The sequence below is a fragment of the Erythrolamprus reginae genome, chromosome 4, assembly GCF_031021105.1.
Source record: "Erythrolamprus reginae isolate rEryReg1 chromosome 4, rEryReg1.hap1, whole genome shotgun sequence".
Lineage (NCBI taxonomy): Eukaryota > Metazoa > Chordata > Lepidosauria > Squamata > Dipsadidae > Erythrolamprus > Erythrolamprus reginae.
Genome location: NC_091953.1, coordinates 93,319,093 through 93,332,794, shown reverse-complemented (window position 1 = coordinate 93,332,794; position 13,702 = coordinate 93,319,093). Strand labels below are relative to the sequence as shown.

Here is a 13,702-nt window from a genome sequence, read left to right as displayed (position 1 = left end):
CTGTTCCTCTGTGAAGTAGGGTAAATTCTCCTCCGGGGGATCAGTGGAAGTGGAGGCTTGTTTCTCCTGGGCCGCTAATCCCGTAGAAATTCTAGCTTTGAGGAGGAGAGATTTGAATAATTGAGAAGGAAAAATAGTGATTGGAGATGGAACCTTTATTTGGGATTCCTCATCATCTGATAAGCCTTGAAAAGGATCCTCATCATCCTCCATATCCTCATATTCGTCCTGGGAGGAATCTGAATCATCCTGAATAGGAGCTCTGACCGCTGGGGAAGAACCCAAGGGGCGGGAGGGACGAGGAGGAGGAGGAGGTAAGGGCAGCTCATTGATGGTGGAGAGTTTGGCATCAATGGCTTTGGACAACACAGCAAAAATAGATTGGAACTCAGGAGGTAAACTGGAAATATCAGCAGAAATGGCAGAAGAATCCCTAAAGGCCTGGGAGGATCCTGGCTGGGAGGAATCTTCAATAATATCTGGTTCCTCTGGACCTATGCCCCATAGGTTAGGTTGGGGTCTGTCTAGGTTTGGCTCATCCAGAGATAACACAGGGACCCCAGAAGGAGGTAGACTAGAAGCCTCTGGGGGGTCTTGACTACTGATTACTTGGGCCTGCACTTTCAAACGTTTTGCTGATTTGTCATGAATTTTTTGTAGGGCTAGGTCCCTTCTCTTCTCGGCCCTGGTGACCTTGGTCGAGGGGCGGGCCCCTGGAGAAGAGGAGGAAGAGGCCTGGGGGATACTAGTAATCTCATCGCCTGTAGGCCTGGCCTCTCTGGGACCTTTAGTTGTGCCTCTCTTGGGAAAGGTAGCCATAGTCTGACAATTAACAGAAGACAAGGCTGAGCCAATAACTGAATAATAAGGAGAAGAATTTCAAGGACTTCCCAAGAGGAATGGATCCTGCTTCGAGGCCTCGAAGCTGCTGAAACTTGAGGACAATCTGGGCAAACCCAGAGTTCGTGCCCCCAAATCCAGCGGGGCCAGCCTCCCTAAACTTTATAATTAAGTAAACCAAGGCACTCTGGTTGGAGGCTTAGCCGGTGGAGAATTTAGCCTGGGACCCCCAAGGCCCGCTCCGGGATCCACGCGGTGGACTGAGGCCTACGCGGCTGGCAGGAGGCCAACACGAGAGGCCTAGATTTAAAAAGGGCGCGAAGGCCTTCGCGCCGAAAAAATCGCTCCGTAAGATTTCTTAAAGGGGAAGCGATCGACTAAGTCCAGGAGACTAGAAGGCGTCTCACTCCGCAGGAGGTATTTATTAAGCCCTTAAATATTTGTATACAATAAATAATCAATAAATCAATAGATTAATACTTGCACCAGGACCTCCAGGCCAAAGGATTAGAAGAATCCACAAGCGGCCGCTGGGATCGTAACCGGCAAAACCGCCGGGGGAAAACGAAACCGCAACTTCTCCAAAGGAAAAAAGCCGAGCCGCAAACGGCTGGCGCTATTAGTGCAAGTAAATAATAATGATAAAACAAATCTTACTACTTTTGAAGAAAAAGATCGAAGGGAAGGTGTTAGAATGTTGAACGAGCTATCACAATACAACCGCAGGATATGCGAACTGAGCGAATTCTGGGGAAGGGGCGGATCCGGCAAGCTTTTTTAATACTAGGCTCAGTTCCACCGGATTGGACATGAGCAACCCATGTGACTGCTGGACCCGCTCCTTCAGTACGGAGAATTAAGTTGGCTCTGTAGTAATATAGTAAATGTTTTAAGTACTGTTAAATAAAACCAAATAGGATTAAATTGGACAACATTTCAATGCAAATAAGGTTCTTATTGCATCTTGTAGGCAAAAAAACTTTAAAGCCTTACATGGCTCAGGATCAGACTATTTACGGAACCGCCTTCTACCTCATACTTCCCTATGATCAATAAGGGCCCATAGAGCTGGCCTTCTCCAGGTCCCAGTGTTGGTTGGCGGGTCCTCGAGGAACGGCCTTCTCTATGGTCATTCCAACACTATGGAACCAACTGCCCCTGGAGGTCCGTTTTATCGCACCATGCTGGTCTTCCGGAAAGCCGTTAAGATCTGATGGCAGGCCTGGAACCATGAGTAAGTGAGTGTATGAATGGGGTTTTATTTAGGGTTATAATGCATTTTATACTATTTTATCGTATTGTTATTCATATATATTTTATATTATTGATATTTATTTTCAGTACTGTAAGCCGCTCAGGGTTCAATGGAATTGGGCGGTAGATAAATCCCATAAATAAATAAATAAATAAATAAACAATTAAAAAAAAGAAAATGTCTCACCACTCACCTTTGCAACTTTGCCCATATCTTCTAATGTAGCTCGCTCATTGGGAAATTGGGAGAAAGTTCTGTCTATCTTTGCAATGGTAGCATCAATGTTGACTTTTTCTTTTGGACACCCTTGAGGAAAATAAAATGTAGGAATGGTTTGGCTCAGAGATGGTTTTAAAGATTCTTCTTTCTTTGACTGAACCTGGAATAAAAGGAAAGTGACAGTTTAAAAAGAGGATTTTCAGCAATCGCACAATATTATTATTTTTTAATCCTGCAAATATACAAAAACTAAACACAAATGGAGATTTTAATTGGTCTCAATGAGACTTCTCAGTAGAGGTGGATAGGATTGGGCTGTAATATCAAAACATGATACTTGTATTAAGATTTTAATAAAGCTCAAATCTGAGGGAAAGAAATGGAAAATGAAGGGTTTTTTCCTGATACAAAAGCTTTATTTTGCCCTGCAACCATTTGTCCTAGTTTTAGAAACACATTTCTAACAAATATTTGCACTTTTTAAAAAGGTTATCTATTACAGGAAACTGCATTCCCCATCAAGTCACAAGCAAATAATAAATAGCTTAGCTAGAAGTGACTACACTCTAATTTTCACTTTGATATATCCCTATCTTCCCTGAGAGCACACACTTTCCACTCCAAAGTCAGATGGGGAGAATAAGGGGTGGGAAAACACATTTGTCTTCTTGGAGATGTATGTGGCTGCTTTAAAATTAGTCTCCATTTAAGGAGAGAGAGAGAAAAAACACTCTCACAATAGCTGTGATATTCCACTACTCAGAATTTAAAAGCAGCAGTGACATTACTGGAAAACAAATTAATAAAAATTGTGAAGGCAGACTGTCCTTAACAGTTATGCAATCTTCTGGAAATATTACTGCACACAGTTAATGATAAAATATGCAATATCTCAAAATTGTAACCTCTGACTATTTACAATTAAAATGAAAAAATTACCAGGGATCAAATCAAAATGCAGTACAGTGGTCCCTTGAGTTCCGCAGGTCCGACTTTTGCAAAAATCCTATACCACGGGTTTTATATATATACATACATACATACATATATATATATATACACATAAAATAAAATTTTTGAAATAAATTTTTAAAATTTATTTAAAGAAGCCATCCTGCTTCTTTAAATAAAAGTTCCGCTTCCGCCCCAGCCTCCCGATCCCTCCCCTTTAATTCTTGGAGCGTTGGTATGCTCCACTTGAAGCCGGGGCAATGGGGCTGCGCTCGCTGCTGGCGTCTCCCATGGCGGCGGCCTCAGCTCGGGAATTCTGCAGCTGACAGCCCTCTGCTTGGAATACTTTTGCCGACTGCTGCATCCTCCCAAAGGCGGGAAATTAGGGTGGGGGCTGATGGAGCCAAGCCCCGTCCCGCCGGATGCCACACGCCCCACTCATCTCTGGGGCCGAGCCGTTGGTCTCCAGCTGACGACTGCCGGGCAGTCTTGGGGACAGCCGCCGCCGTTGCTGGGGCAGTGCCGGCAGGGACCCCAGGAGTAGTGCCCAGAACACCTGCCACCGGGCAGTTGAGGCGGGGTGCATGGCAGCAGCTTCCGAGAAGTGGGCGGGCATCCCCTCAATGCATCCAGCCGGCGGAGGAGCCCGAGGGGCAGCTTTGATTATCCGCTGGCAGTGAGCGCAGCAAAGCCCCCAGCTTGCCGCCCCATTGCCCTTGCGGGCTCTAGGGGGTAAGCAAAACCAGAAATGGAGGAGGGAGGAGGAGGAAGGAAGGAAAGAAGACAGCGTCTCCACTTCGCAGAAATTTGACTTTTGTGGGCGGTCTTGGAACATATCCCCCGTGAAAGTCAAGGGACCACACTGTATGTATCATTTCTAGGGATTGAAACTCACCAGTACTATTCATCAACTGCTACAATGAAAAAAATTAATTAGGTTATGAAAAAATGGAAAACATGCTTAATGTTCCTAGAGTAGAAAACGTGTCTGTGATGAGTTAAAGGATGGACTTTTCCATTTGGTTCAGAAGTATAGGCAAGTTTCATTAAAAGCTCAAAAGCAATGTAATATTTGATATTGATTTTACAAAGTATATAACATTTTGGATACTTTCAGAATAATTATTACATCCAGCAATCCCATTTTTTATTTAGCAATCTATCCTTTGGAAAAAATGTGCAAAACACTCAATGTTTAAAGAAAAGATTTTCATATTATAATTTTTTATGGGCCTTAAATATAGGTTTTGCATTATAAATGGTATAAAATTATTAGAAATCTTTTACATTCCTGTGCATGGATAACCAATCTAATGTTAAATATTTTGATAGGAAGATATAATTTTATAAATATTTCTGTGGAAATAAGACACTTCTAAGAATACACATAACTTTACATTTTTGCATTTTATATTATATCTTACAACTGTATCACTTCTTGCATTAGCAGCATAAAAGATTTGTATAGTTAATTATTTTCTCTTACTATGGAAATAATTTGTAAAAATGGCGGGAAGGAAATCGGCAGTTTTATGAGCAACTGCAGGCAGCGGAGGAGCAACAAGAAGAAAGGAAGTTGAGTTTTGGGTTCGTAAGTGGTTCGTTAGAAGAGGCAAAAAAAATCTTAAACACCCGGTTTGTATCTAGAAAAGTTCGTAAGTATAGGTGTTTGTAGGTAGAGGTACCACTGTAATAAAAAAATATAGCTCCTCATAACCTATTGCCTTAAACCTGTGATGGTGAAATTACGGCACGTGTGCTACTGGTGGCACGTGGAGCCATATCACAGGGCACGTGAGGTGTTGCCCGATGTCGGTTCCAGTGCACATGTGTGTGCTGGTCAAGTTATTTTTGGCCTTGGGAAAAGCCGTTTTGCCCTCCAGACATTTCAGGAACGTTTCTCTGAAGCTGTGGCGGCAAAAAAATCACCCAATGGGTGGCAGGAGCTATCTCCGTTCCTTGCCCCCGCCTCAGCAGCCTGAGTAGTCTAGAACAAGCGAAGATGCCTGGAATCCTTGCTGCTTCGGTGAGAAACTAATGAGGTGATGCTTGTGGTGAGTAGTTTTGTTTGGTTGCTGCTGGGGCGGGGGAGAGGAGGAAGCAGTGGAGGGAAACTGTGGGATGGGTTTTTGTTGTTGTTGCTTTTTTCATCAGCTTGTCCTTAACTTTGGAAGCAGGAAAGGGGATCAAGATCCTGGAAATGTGCAATGGTGGGAATCTGCCTTCAGCAAACCCAGTACCTGGAGCTTGCGCACCAGAGGGAAAAAGCAGGACATCCAGCATAAAGCTTGAGCGTAGCTGCCTGGCTCAGCCCTGCAGGTCCGCTGGGAATGAACGCAGCTGCATGGAGGCTGCTAGAGACCCGAGCTAGGATCCGAAGCACGCTGAATCAGATGGAAATATCAACCAAGGTTGGGGGGATGGCTTTAAGGGGAGACAAAACAGGCCCTTTTTGCATACCCGTGCGCATGTCCACCCACACACATGTGTGACAGGAGGACTTTTTAAAAACAACACATAACTTCAAGCTTCTTCTCTGAGGAGCTTGGGAAGTTATGGTTATCGCAGGCTAAGAATATTGTCCTTCCTGTTTGCCTGCTGTCACCCTGGAATCCTTGTTGTTTTGACACAAAAGGGAGGGAAGGGAGGACAAGTGAGGGGAGGGTCTGTCGTCTCCGAAAGTCTGTCTCAGGGAAGCAAATGAGGAGCGGGAGCAAAACCCACATGGGCTCAGAGCTGCTTGATGAGTGCAAGAGACCTTGACTTGACGCGCTGCCAATTCTGCCTTCTCGCCAGCCAGGATGCCTGGAATCCTTGCTGCACATTTAGGGTTTCTTGCGCTACTGAGGGGTTGGGGACTGGAGATAGCTCCTTTGCCGCCCCCCCCTCCCGCAACCCAAGAAGCCCTGAACATGTACTCCTGGCTGGCGAGGATTCAAAGTGCAAAAAACAGCACAAAGGCAAACCAGAAGTTTGTTTTTTCCAAACTTTTGGTTTGCCCGTTGAGCAATTTCCCCCCCACCTACCAGGCTTCAGAAAGGCCTGTACACATGCATGGGGTGGGGGGAGCAGGATGGGGAGGTGGCGTGCATGCGCTGGGGGAGGGAAGGGGTTTGGGCATGTGCACTCATGCTATCACACCCACAAATACCCCCTTTGCCACGTGAACCAAAAAAAGTTCACCATCACTGCCTTAAACAGAAGAGCAAATTTTAAAGAGGTTGGAGAAGATTCCAATTATCTCGCCTCAGTGCTTTCTACAAAGAAATGAAAAGTTAAGTTTACAGAAAACCTCTTGTGACAATTTAAAGTGAAATTAAAATGTCAACAACACAACATGCAATTTAAGCCTACAGGCCTTAATTACTTTCTCTGGAAACCAATTTAAGGACAACTGAGCAATATATTAAATTTTGGAATTAAAAAAACATTATTTTAACATACATACATACATACATACATACATACATACATACATACATACATACATATATATATGTTACTTTTTCCAATCACATTAGACTCTTAGAGTTAATTAAAGGTAGTTAAAACTGTTTGACTCATCCAGATTTGGCTCATCCTGATTTCAAAGGATACACTGCATTTAGAAACATAGAAGACTGACAGCGGAAAAAGACCTCATTATCCATCTAGTCTGCCCTTATACTATTTTTTGTATTTTATCTTAGGATGGATATATGTTTATCCCAGGCATGTTTAAATTCAGTTACTGTGGATTTACCAACCAGGTCTGCTGGAAGTTTGTTCCAAGGATCTACTACTCTTTCAGTAAAATAATATTTTCTCATGTTGCTTTTGATCTTTCCCCCAACTAACTTCAGATTGTGTCCCCTTGTTCTTGTGTTCACTTTCCTATTAAAAATACTTCCCTCCTGAACCTTATTTAACCCTTTGACATATTTAAATGCTTCGATCATGTCTCCCCCTTTCCTTCTGTCCTCCAGACTATACAGATTGAGTTCATTAAGTCTTTCCTGATACGTTTTATGCTGAAAACCTTCCACCATTCTTGTAGCCCGTCCTTGGACCCGTTCAATTTTGTCAGTATCTTTTTGTAGGTGAGGTCTCCAGAACTGAACACAGTATTCCAAATGTGGTCTCACCAGCGCTCTATATAGCGGGATCACAATCTCCCTCTTCCTGCTTGTTATACCTCTAGCTATGCAGCCAAGCATCCTACTTGCTTGAGGATTCCTTTTCCCCAAGTACATTATTTTACATTTGGAAACATTAAACTGCAGTTTCCATTGCTCTGACCATTTATCTAGTAAAGCTAAACCATTTACCATATTACAGACGCCTCCAGGAATATCAACCCTATTGCACACTTTAGAGTCATCGGCAAATAGGCAAACCTTCCCTACCAAGCCTTCCCCTATGTCACTCACAAACATATTAAAAAGAATAGGACTCAGAACAGACCCTTGTGGCACACTGCTTATAACCTGTCTCTGCTCAGAATACTCGCCATTAACAATAACTCTCTGATGTCTACGCTTCAGCTAGCTGCAAATCCACTGAACTATCCAAGGATTAAGTCCAATCTTCACTAATTTATCTATCAGCTCTTTTATGTGGAACCATATCAAAGTCTTTGCTGAAGTCCAGATAGACAATATCCACGGCACCACCTCTATCCAACACCTTTGTGACATAGTCAAAGAAATCAATGAGATTAGTCTGACATGATTTGCCTTCAGTAAAGCCATGCTGATTTGGGTCCAATAAGTTATTGTTTTTTAGGTGCTGATTTATCCTCTTTTTGAGTAGAGTCTCCATCATTTTAACTACAACTGATGTCAAGCTAACTGGCCTGTAGTTACCAGCTTCTTCTCTACTGCCCTTCTTGTGGATAGGCACAACACTGGCCATTCTCCAATCCTCAGGAACATCTCCTGTCAACAGGGATTGGTTAAACATTTAAATATTTAAGTATACACTTCTTTAAATTTCAGAAAAAATTGCATTTTTTTCTGAAAAATGGCTAACAATTCATTGCTCAAGGTAGATTCCTATTATGAGCAAAATGAGACAGAAACATTTAATGTTGATTTATTTATCAAAATTGAATGTAATGCTTTTAAGCATTAAAGCACAAATAGACTGCCCTAATGCCTCATTATATCACATTGTCTTGAACTCTGTGCCTGAAAAGAAATGTATATTAGTTTTGTTTTGAAATAGAAGTACAGAAAGAAAATAGGGAGAATTATTCCAATTATATATTACACTGAATTACATTCATTTTATTTAATGAACAGAACTGGATATCAATACTCAGTAATACTAGAGCAACAATACACTGATTTTCCATTCTCTCATGTATTTAGATAAATAAAATGGTGCTTATTAACTGTATGTCTGCAATTATACTGCCAAGCATTTTGACTTAAAATGCATATATTTCTACACTTTTGATATAAAAAATGGTATGCTTTATAATTTTTATAGTACAAAGAAGCCATTGCTAAAGAAAGCCTAGACTTTGTGTTTGTGTCTTATTAGTGTTATTATCCATTGTGAGGTAACAGAGATCTAACTTGGTCCTCCAGATGTTTTGAACAATTTTAGGAGCTGCAGCTAGCACAATTCATATTTAGGAATAATGGACATCCAAAATATCAGGAATACTATTCTTTATACAGTACTAAACTCAGTTGCCAATTGTCCTGTATATATACTGTTTAAAAAATAATTCAAAGTTATGTTTGTATGTCAATATAATCTACTGACTATTGAAGTTTTGTACTTCATTAGGAAAGAAATCCTTACTGGAGGCTAGAATGGGATGCATGAAAGCCTTATTCAGGAAGAGGAAGCTCAGAAGAGCCGTGGGGTAGGCACAAAACATTGTGTACAGCTCCGTGAATCTAGTCCAAAATTTTAAAGCCAATAAAGTGACTTACAATTCAAATTCGTTTTCTTTCCATTTCACATGAGTCACACAATCAAACAATCGTGATTAGCCAATCTAAATTCTGTATATATTAAAGCTTGGAAAACATATCTGACCATGTAGACATAATTGATTTCTATTTACATTTTGTCTCATTGTAAAATAGTTAAATATATTGGTTTGTAATATAGGTAACTACTAAAAGCGCTTTTAAAAGAACCTTTCCCAATGCTGAGCTTTAAAGAAAAGTGATAGTACGGAGCAGAGTTACTGGCATTCTTGTCTTATTTCTTGCAAAAAGGAGATGATTGGCAAAGGAAATCAAGAACTATAAAATAACTTCTTTAGATAGAGTCAGAATAAAGAAAAAACAATCAGCACACTGGATATATTCAATGGAGGTAGCAAAATGCTAAAAAATAATAAGTCAACGTATTCGACTCTTATTTTAGTTCAATCTTTTCTGATAAGAAGGAATATGAATCGTAGACAATTGTGAAATGGGAAACGAAGAAAAGGATTCAAGTTTAGGACTGGGAGAAATATGCTAAGGGTATGTATGCTACATATTTTAATCTCCATGCCCAGGTGAGCTCTGTCCTAAAGTACTGAAGTTCTAAAGTTCATAGTCAGCTTGAAATTTTACATCTGATCTTGGAGAATTCTGGTGAAATGCTAAGACAACTGAAGAAGGCAATGTTGCCCTATATTTTGAGTGGGACAAAGGAATGACCTGGTAATTATATTTCAGTTAGTATGATATTGATATCTGGGAGGATTCTATAGTAATTAAATGTGCTGTATAAGATGCACCTTTTCTCCCCCAAAAGAGGCTGAAAAGTTGGGTGCGTACTCTGAATGTAGCTTTTTTGAAGCCCTCCCCAGCCCTAACGAGGTGCTAATGATCTTCACTGCTTGCAGTATTTTTTCATTGCTACTATGGAGTTTTTTTCGAGTCCTAAGTCTTTGCAGACTTGTTTTCATTGCTATTCCCTCCCCCAAAAGCTTTTTTCAGCCCTAACCAGGGGATAAAATGATGTGTGGAAGCTGACCAGACTAACCGGATAGGGAGATCCCCCCCCCCCCACATTTTCTTCCCCCAAAACTAAGGTGCGTCTTATACTGCGGTGCATCTTATACAGTACTCTGAAAAATACGGTAGTTTGGAGAGCTGCTGGTGCCATATCTTGATTTCAGGAAACAGTTTGGCAAAAATATCCTACGGAGAGGCGCGGCATACAAATCTAATTAATAAATAAAATAAACAAACATTCTGCTCAGGGTTAGTTAAGCACAGGTATCACAGGTAGATGCCATACAGCTGGCTTAAAAATACTCCAGGAATGTTCATTCACAATTTCTCATTAATTTGGAGGGAGGCATGCAGTGGGATGCTCCAAGATTCAATAAGGAATTCCATATTTTAAAAAAATATTTTTATTTATAAATTGAATGAAAAGGTGGAAGAAACACCGATCAAATTTGCAATTGGATGAATCAGCTAATATCAATAAAGTACTGCAAAAATTAGAAATAAAATTCAAAACAAAGATTTTTAAAAAAAAATCACCCAAGAACAATTGAATGACATTCATTTTACAGAAAGAGATGTAAAATTCTTCATTTAAAAAGCAAATTCTAATGTGCATGTATAGCATATGATATACCTGACTTAATAACAGTACTTATAGGAAATACATTCCATTTGCAGTTGACTATGAGTCAGAAGTGTGAAATAACTACAAAAAAAGGAAAAACAATTTTGGCTGAAACAATAGGAGTCTAATTTCCAAATAACCAGAATTTATTTCCAATTTACATTTCTTCAGTCATATCCCATAATCAAATATTATGTTTGTACTGTACTTTTAAGATGCATTCACAGAGACTGGAACAGATTCAGAGAAAAAGGGGGGGGGGAGGCTTAGACAACTATGAGAAGACTTGGCTATGAGAAGAGTGAGAATCTATACAGTAGAACCTCTGAATTATATGAAAGCATATTACACATAAGATCAAATTTTGTTTTGCATAATTCCAGAATACAGGACACAAAATATTCAGTTTAAACTGCAGGAAGGCAGATTCTGATTGAATGTCTGGGGGGGGAAAGAACCAAGGAGTCGCCTTGCAGAAACAATGGTGGCACACAATTTAATAAATAAATCAAATAAATAAATAAGAGGAATGTGATAGTGGAGGCAAATACTCAGGAAAGTAATGGGATTCCATTCACTGTATGTATTCAGATAGGGATACATAACCATCTGTTAGGAATGCTTTAACATGGATTCTTGTAGAATCATAAGCTGGAAGGGACCTTGGAGGTTTTCTAGTTCAACTGCCTTACATCCTTAGTCCTTACATCATCCTGGACAAATGGTTGTCCAATCTTTTCCTGAAAACTTCCAGTGATGGAGTACCCATAACTCTGTACTAAATTTTGTACTAAGCAATTTGCGCTAAATCACTAATGGCCCTTCAAAGTTTACGCGTTTGTTCTGAATATTTTACATTATGTAATTAACCACATAGATGAACCCATTAAGTTTGTAGTCTAGATAAGCTGCCATCCAATTTTGAGGCCTATAATGCTTTTAATTCCAACCTGCCATATAGGACAAATCACAATCAAGTTCGAAGTATCTTATTTAAAAGTCAGTTCTCATCAACAAAAGAATAAAATGTAACAGCAGGAATTGCACAATCCCATCCAACTGTTGAAGTCAATAGCTATATCAGGGAGCAGCAAAACACGGATCAGATGACAGTTCCTGGCAACGGTCTCCGAATTCTAGGAGCAAAGTGGCAGTTGATTTGTGTATGGAAGTTCTAAAAACTCAATAGAAGTCTACAAATTCCCAGGCTGTAGTCGGTCGTACATGACTGTGCTTCTCTCCTGAACTGCTTCTTATATTTTTATTTGATTAGGGGCTTTGAAGAGAAAGCCAACAGTAAATAAAATACTACCTTTCTCATTCTTAAATCAAGCAAATTAAAATAGCCAGATTAAAATATTCCATAACAGGATGCATAAATAGAAAATATTCAGCAATGCATTTTGAGACTAAGAAAGGCCTATTTTTATTAAGTCTTCATTGAGGGGCCAACATTGTTGACATCACATCAATGTATATTTGATATTCATATGCAATGTCTTATAAATCTTTATGTTTCATTTGGTGCACAATAGAACATTAAGAAGGAAAACCATAAAAGGGTAAATTAAAATAAAGTAAAACGCATGCATTTTAATATTTAAACGCTTCTTTAAGAGATAGATCTTATAACAGAACAGTTTTTCAATCCAAAACAAGTTTCTCCATCTCCAACTCACAGCTACAAACACCTCTAGCAAAATCTGAAAATTGGATACATCTAGATTTCATGGTCAGAATTCATTTAGGACATAAAGATTCCAGTGGAGAGGAAGGCAGGCCACCAATGAGAAGGAATGGCAGCTGCAAAGACATATCCTCTTCATCTATTTCATATTGCCATTTCAAGAACCTGAGGAGTTCATTCTTAATCTATTTTGCTATATATATCTAGGGAGCCGCCTGCGTACATAAGATACACAATATTCATTTCTGAGTACTGGCATCAAGAGAACTTCAAGTGGTTAGAAGGAAAAGTTAATACTGAAAAGTGCTGTGTACTCTGCTAAAAAGGAAAGTTAAAAAAAAATCCAGAGGGAAACAATTCTCTGCTGTATTATTGCTATTGTACTAAATGGAATCACCAATAATTAAGTTCAACTTCTTATACTACTACTAATGGATTTTAAAATGCTTCAACTTTTCTTCTTGAAAAAGTGATCCATATTATTTCAAATGAAGTTTCACAATAGTTGAAGCTTTTGTGCAAAGACATCTGGAACAGAAGCAGTAACTCTGAGAGAAGCCGATAGTTTGATTGCAAAAGAGGGCATAGCTTACCGGTAAATCTTTCCCCCCAGAAAGAATTCACTGGATGCCAGACCTAATCTAGCCTTTTCCAACTGATCTCCTCAGTGCCAGAAGATATTATTAAATTATTGTGGAAAGTGCATTTTGTTGAATATATTTAAATCATTAGATTTTATATATAAAGAAAGTTGGACAATTTTGCAATGACAAAACCACCACCAACAAAATCCACAGAAAAGTTTAACATTCCTTTTTTTTTAAAAAAGGGGGAGATTGAAAACTTAAAACCCACAAATCAAAACACTTCAGTTATGTCATGTTTGTTTATAATTTTTCACTCTCTCCCCATCTTGGGGAGAGGGAACATTCTAGTCTTTGAGAAATTCAAATCTTTGTTCAGCCTCCAGCCTGTATCCAAATCTCACAAGGAAAGCAGATTGTGGAACCTATCATTGTATTTTGAAGAGCCATCGTATATATCCCAGCTATATTGATATCATTCTTTCTTTCTGATCGACCTTGCACAATCTATATAGTCATAGATATATAGCGTAAAAACTAGACTCTTCCGAAATCTTCCATGCTATGCAAGTTCTCTGCATGCATGAACAC

At 39.6% G+C, this 13,702-nt stretch overlaps 1 protein-coding gene across 1 annotated transcript in view; it reads right to left on the bottom strand.

Moving 5' to 3' along the window:
- Nucleotides 1-13,702, bottom strand: part of PPP2R3B (protein phosphatase 2 regulatory subunit B''beta) — a 57,936-nt gene that overhangs the window by 24,935 nt on the left and 19,299 nt on the right. The window contains exon 3 of the mRNA XM_070750908.1: nucleotides 2,289-2,474. Coding sequence (XP_070607009.1) covers nucleotides 2,289-2,474 — 186 coding nt within the window. The remainder of the gene's footprint in view (nucleotides 1-2,288; nucleotides 2,475-13,702) is intronic.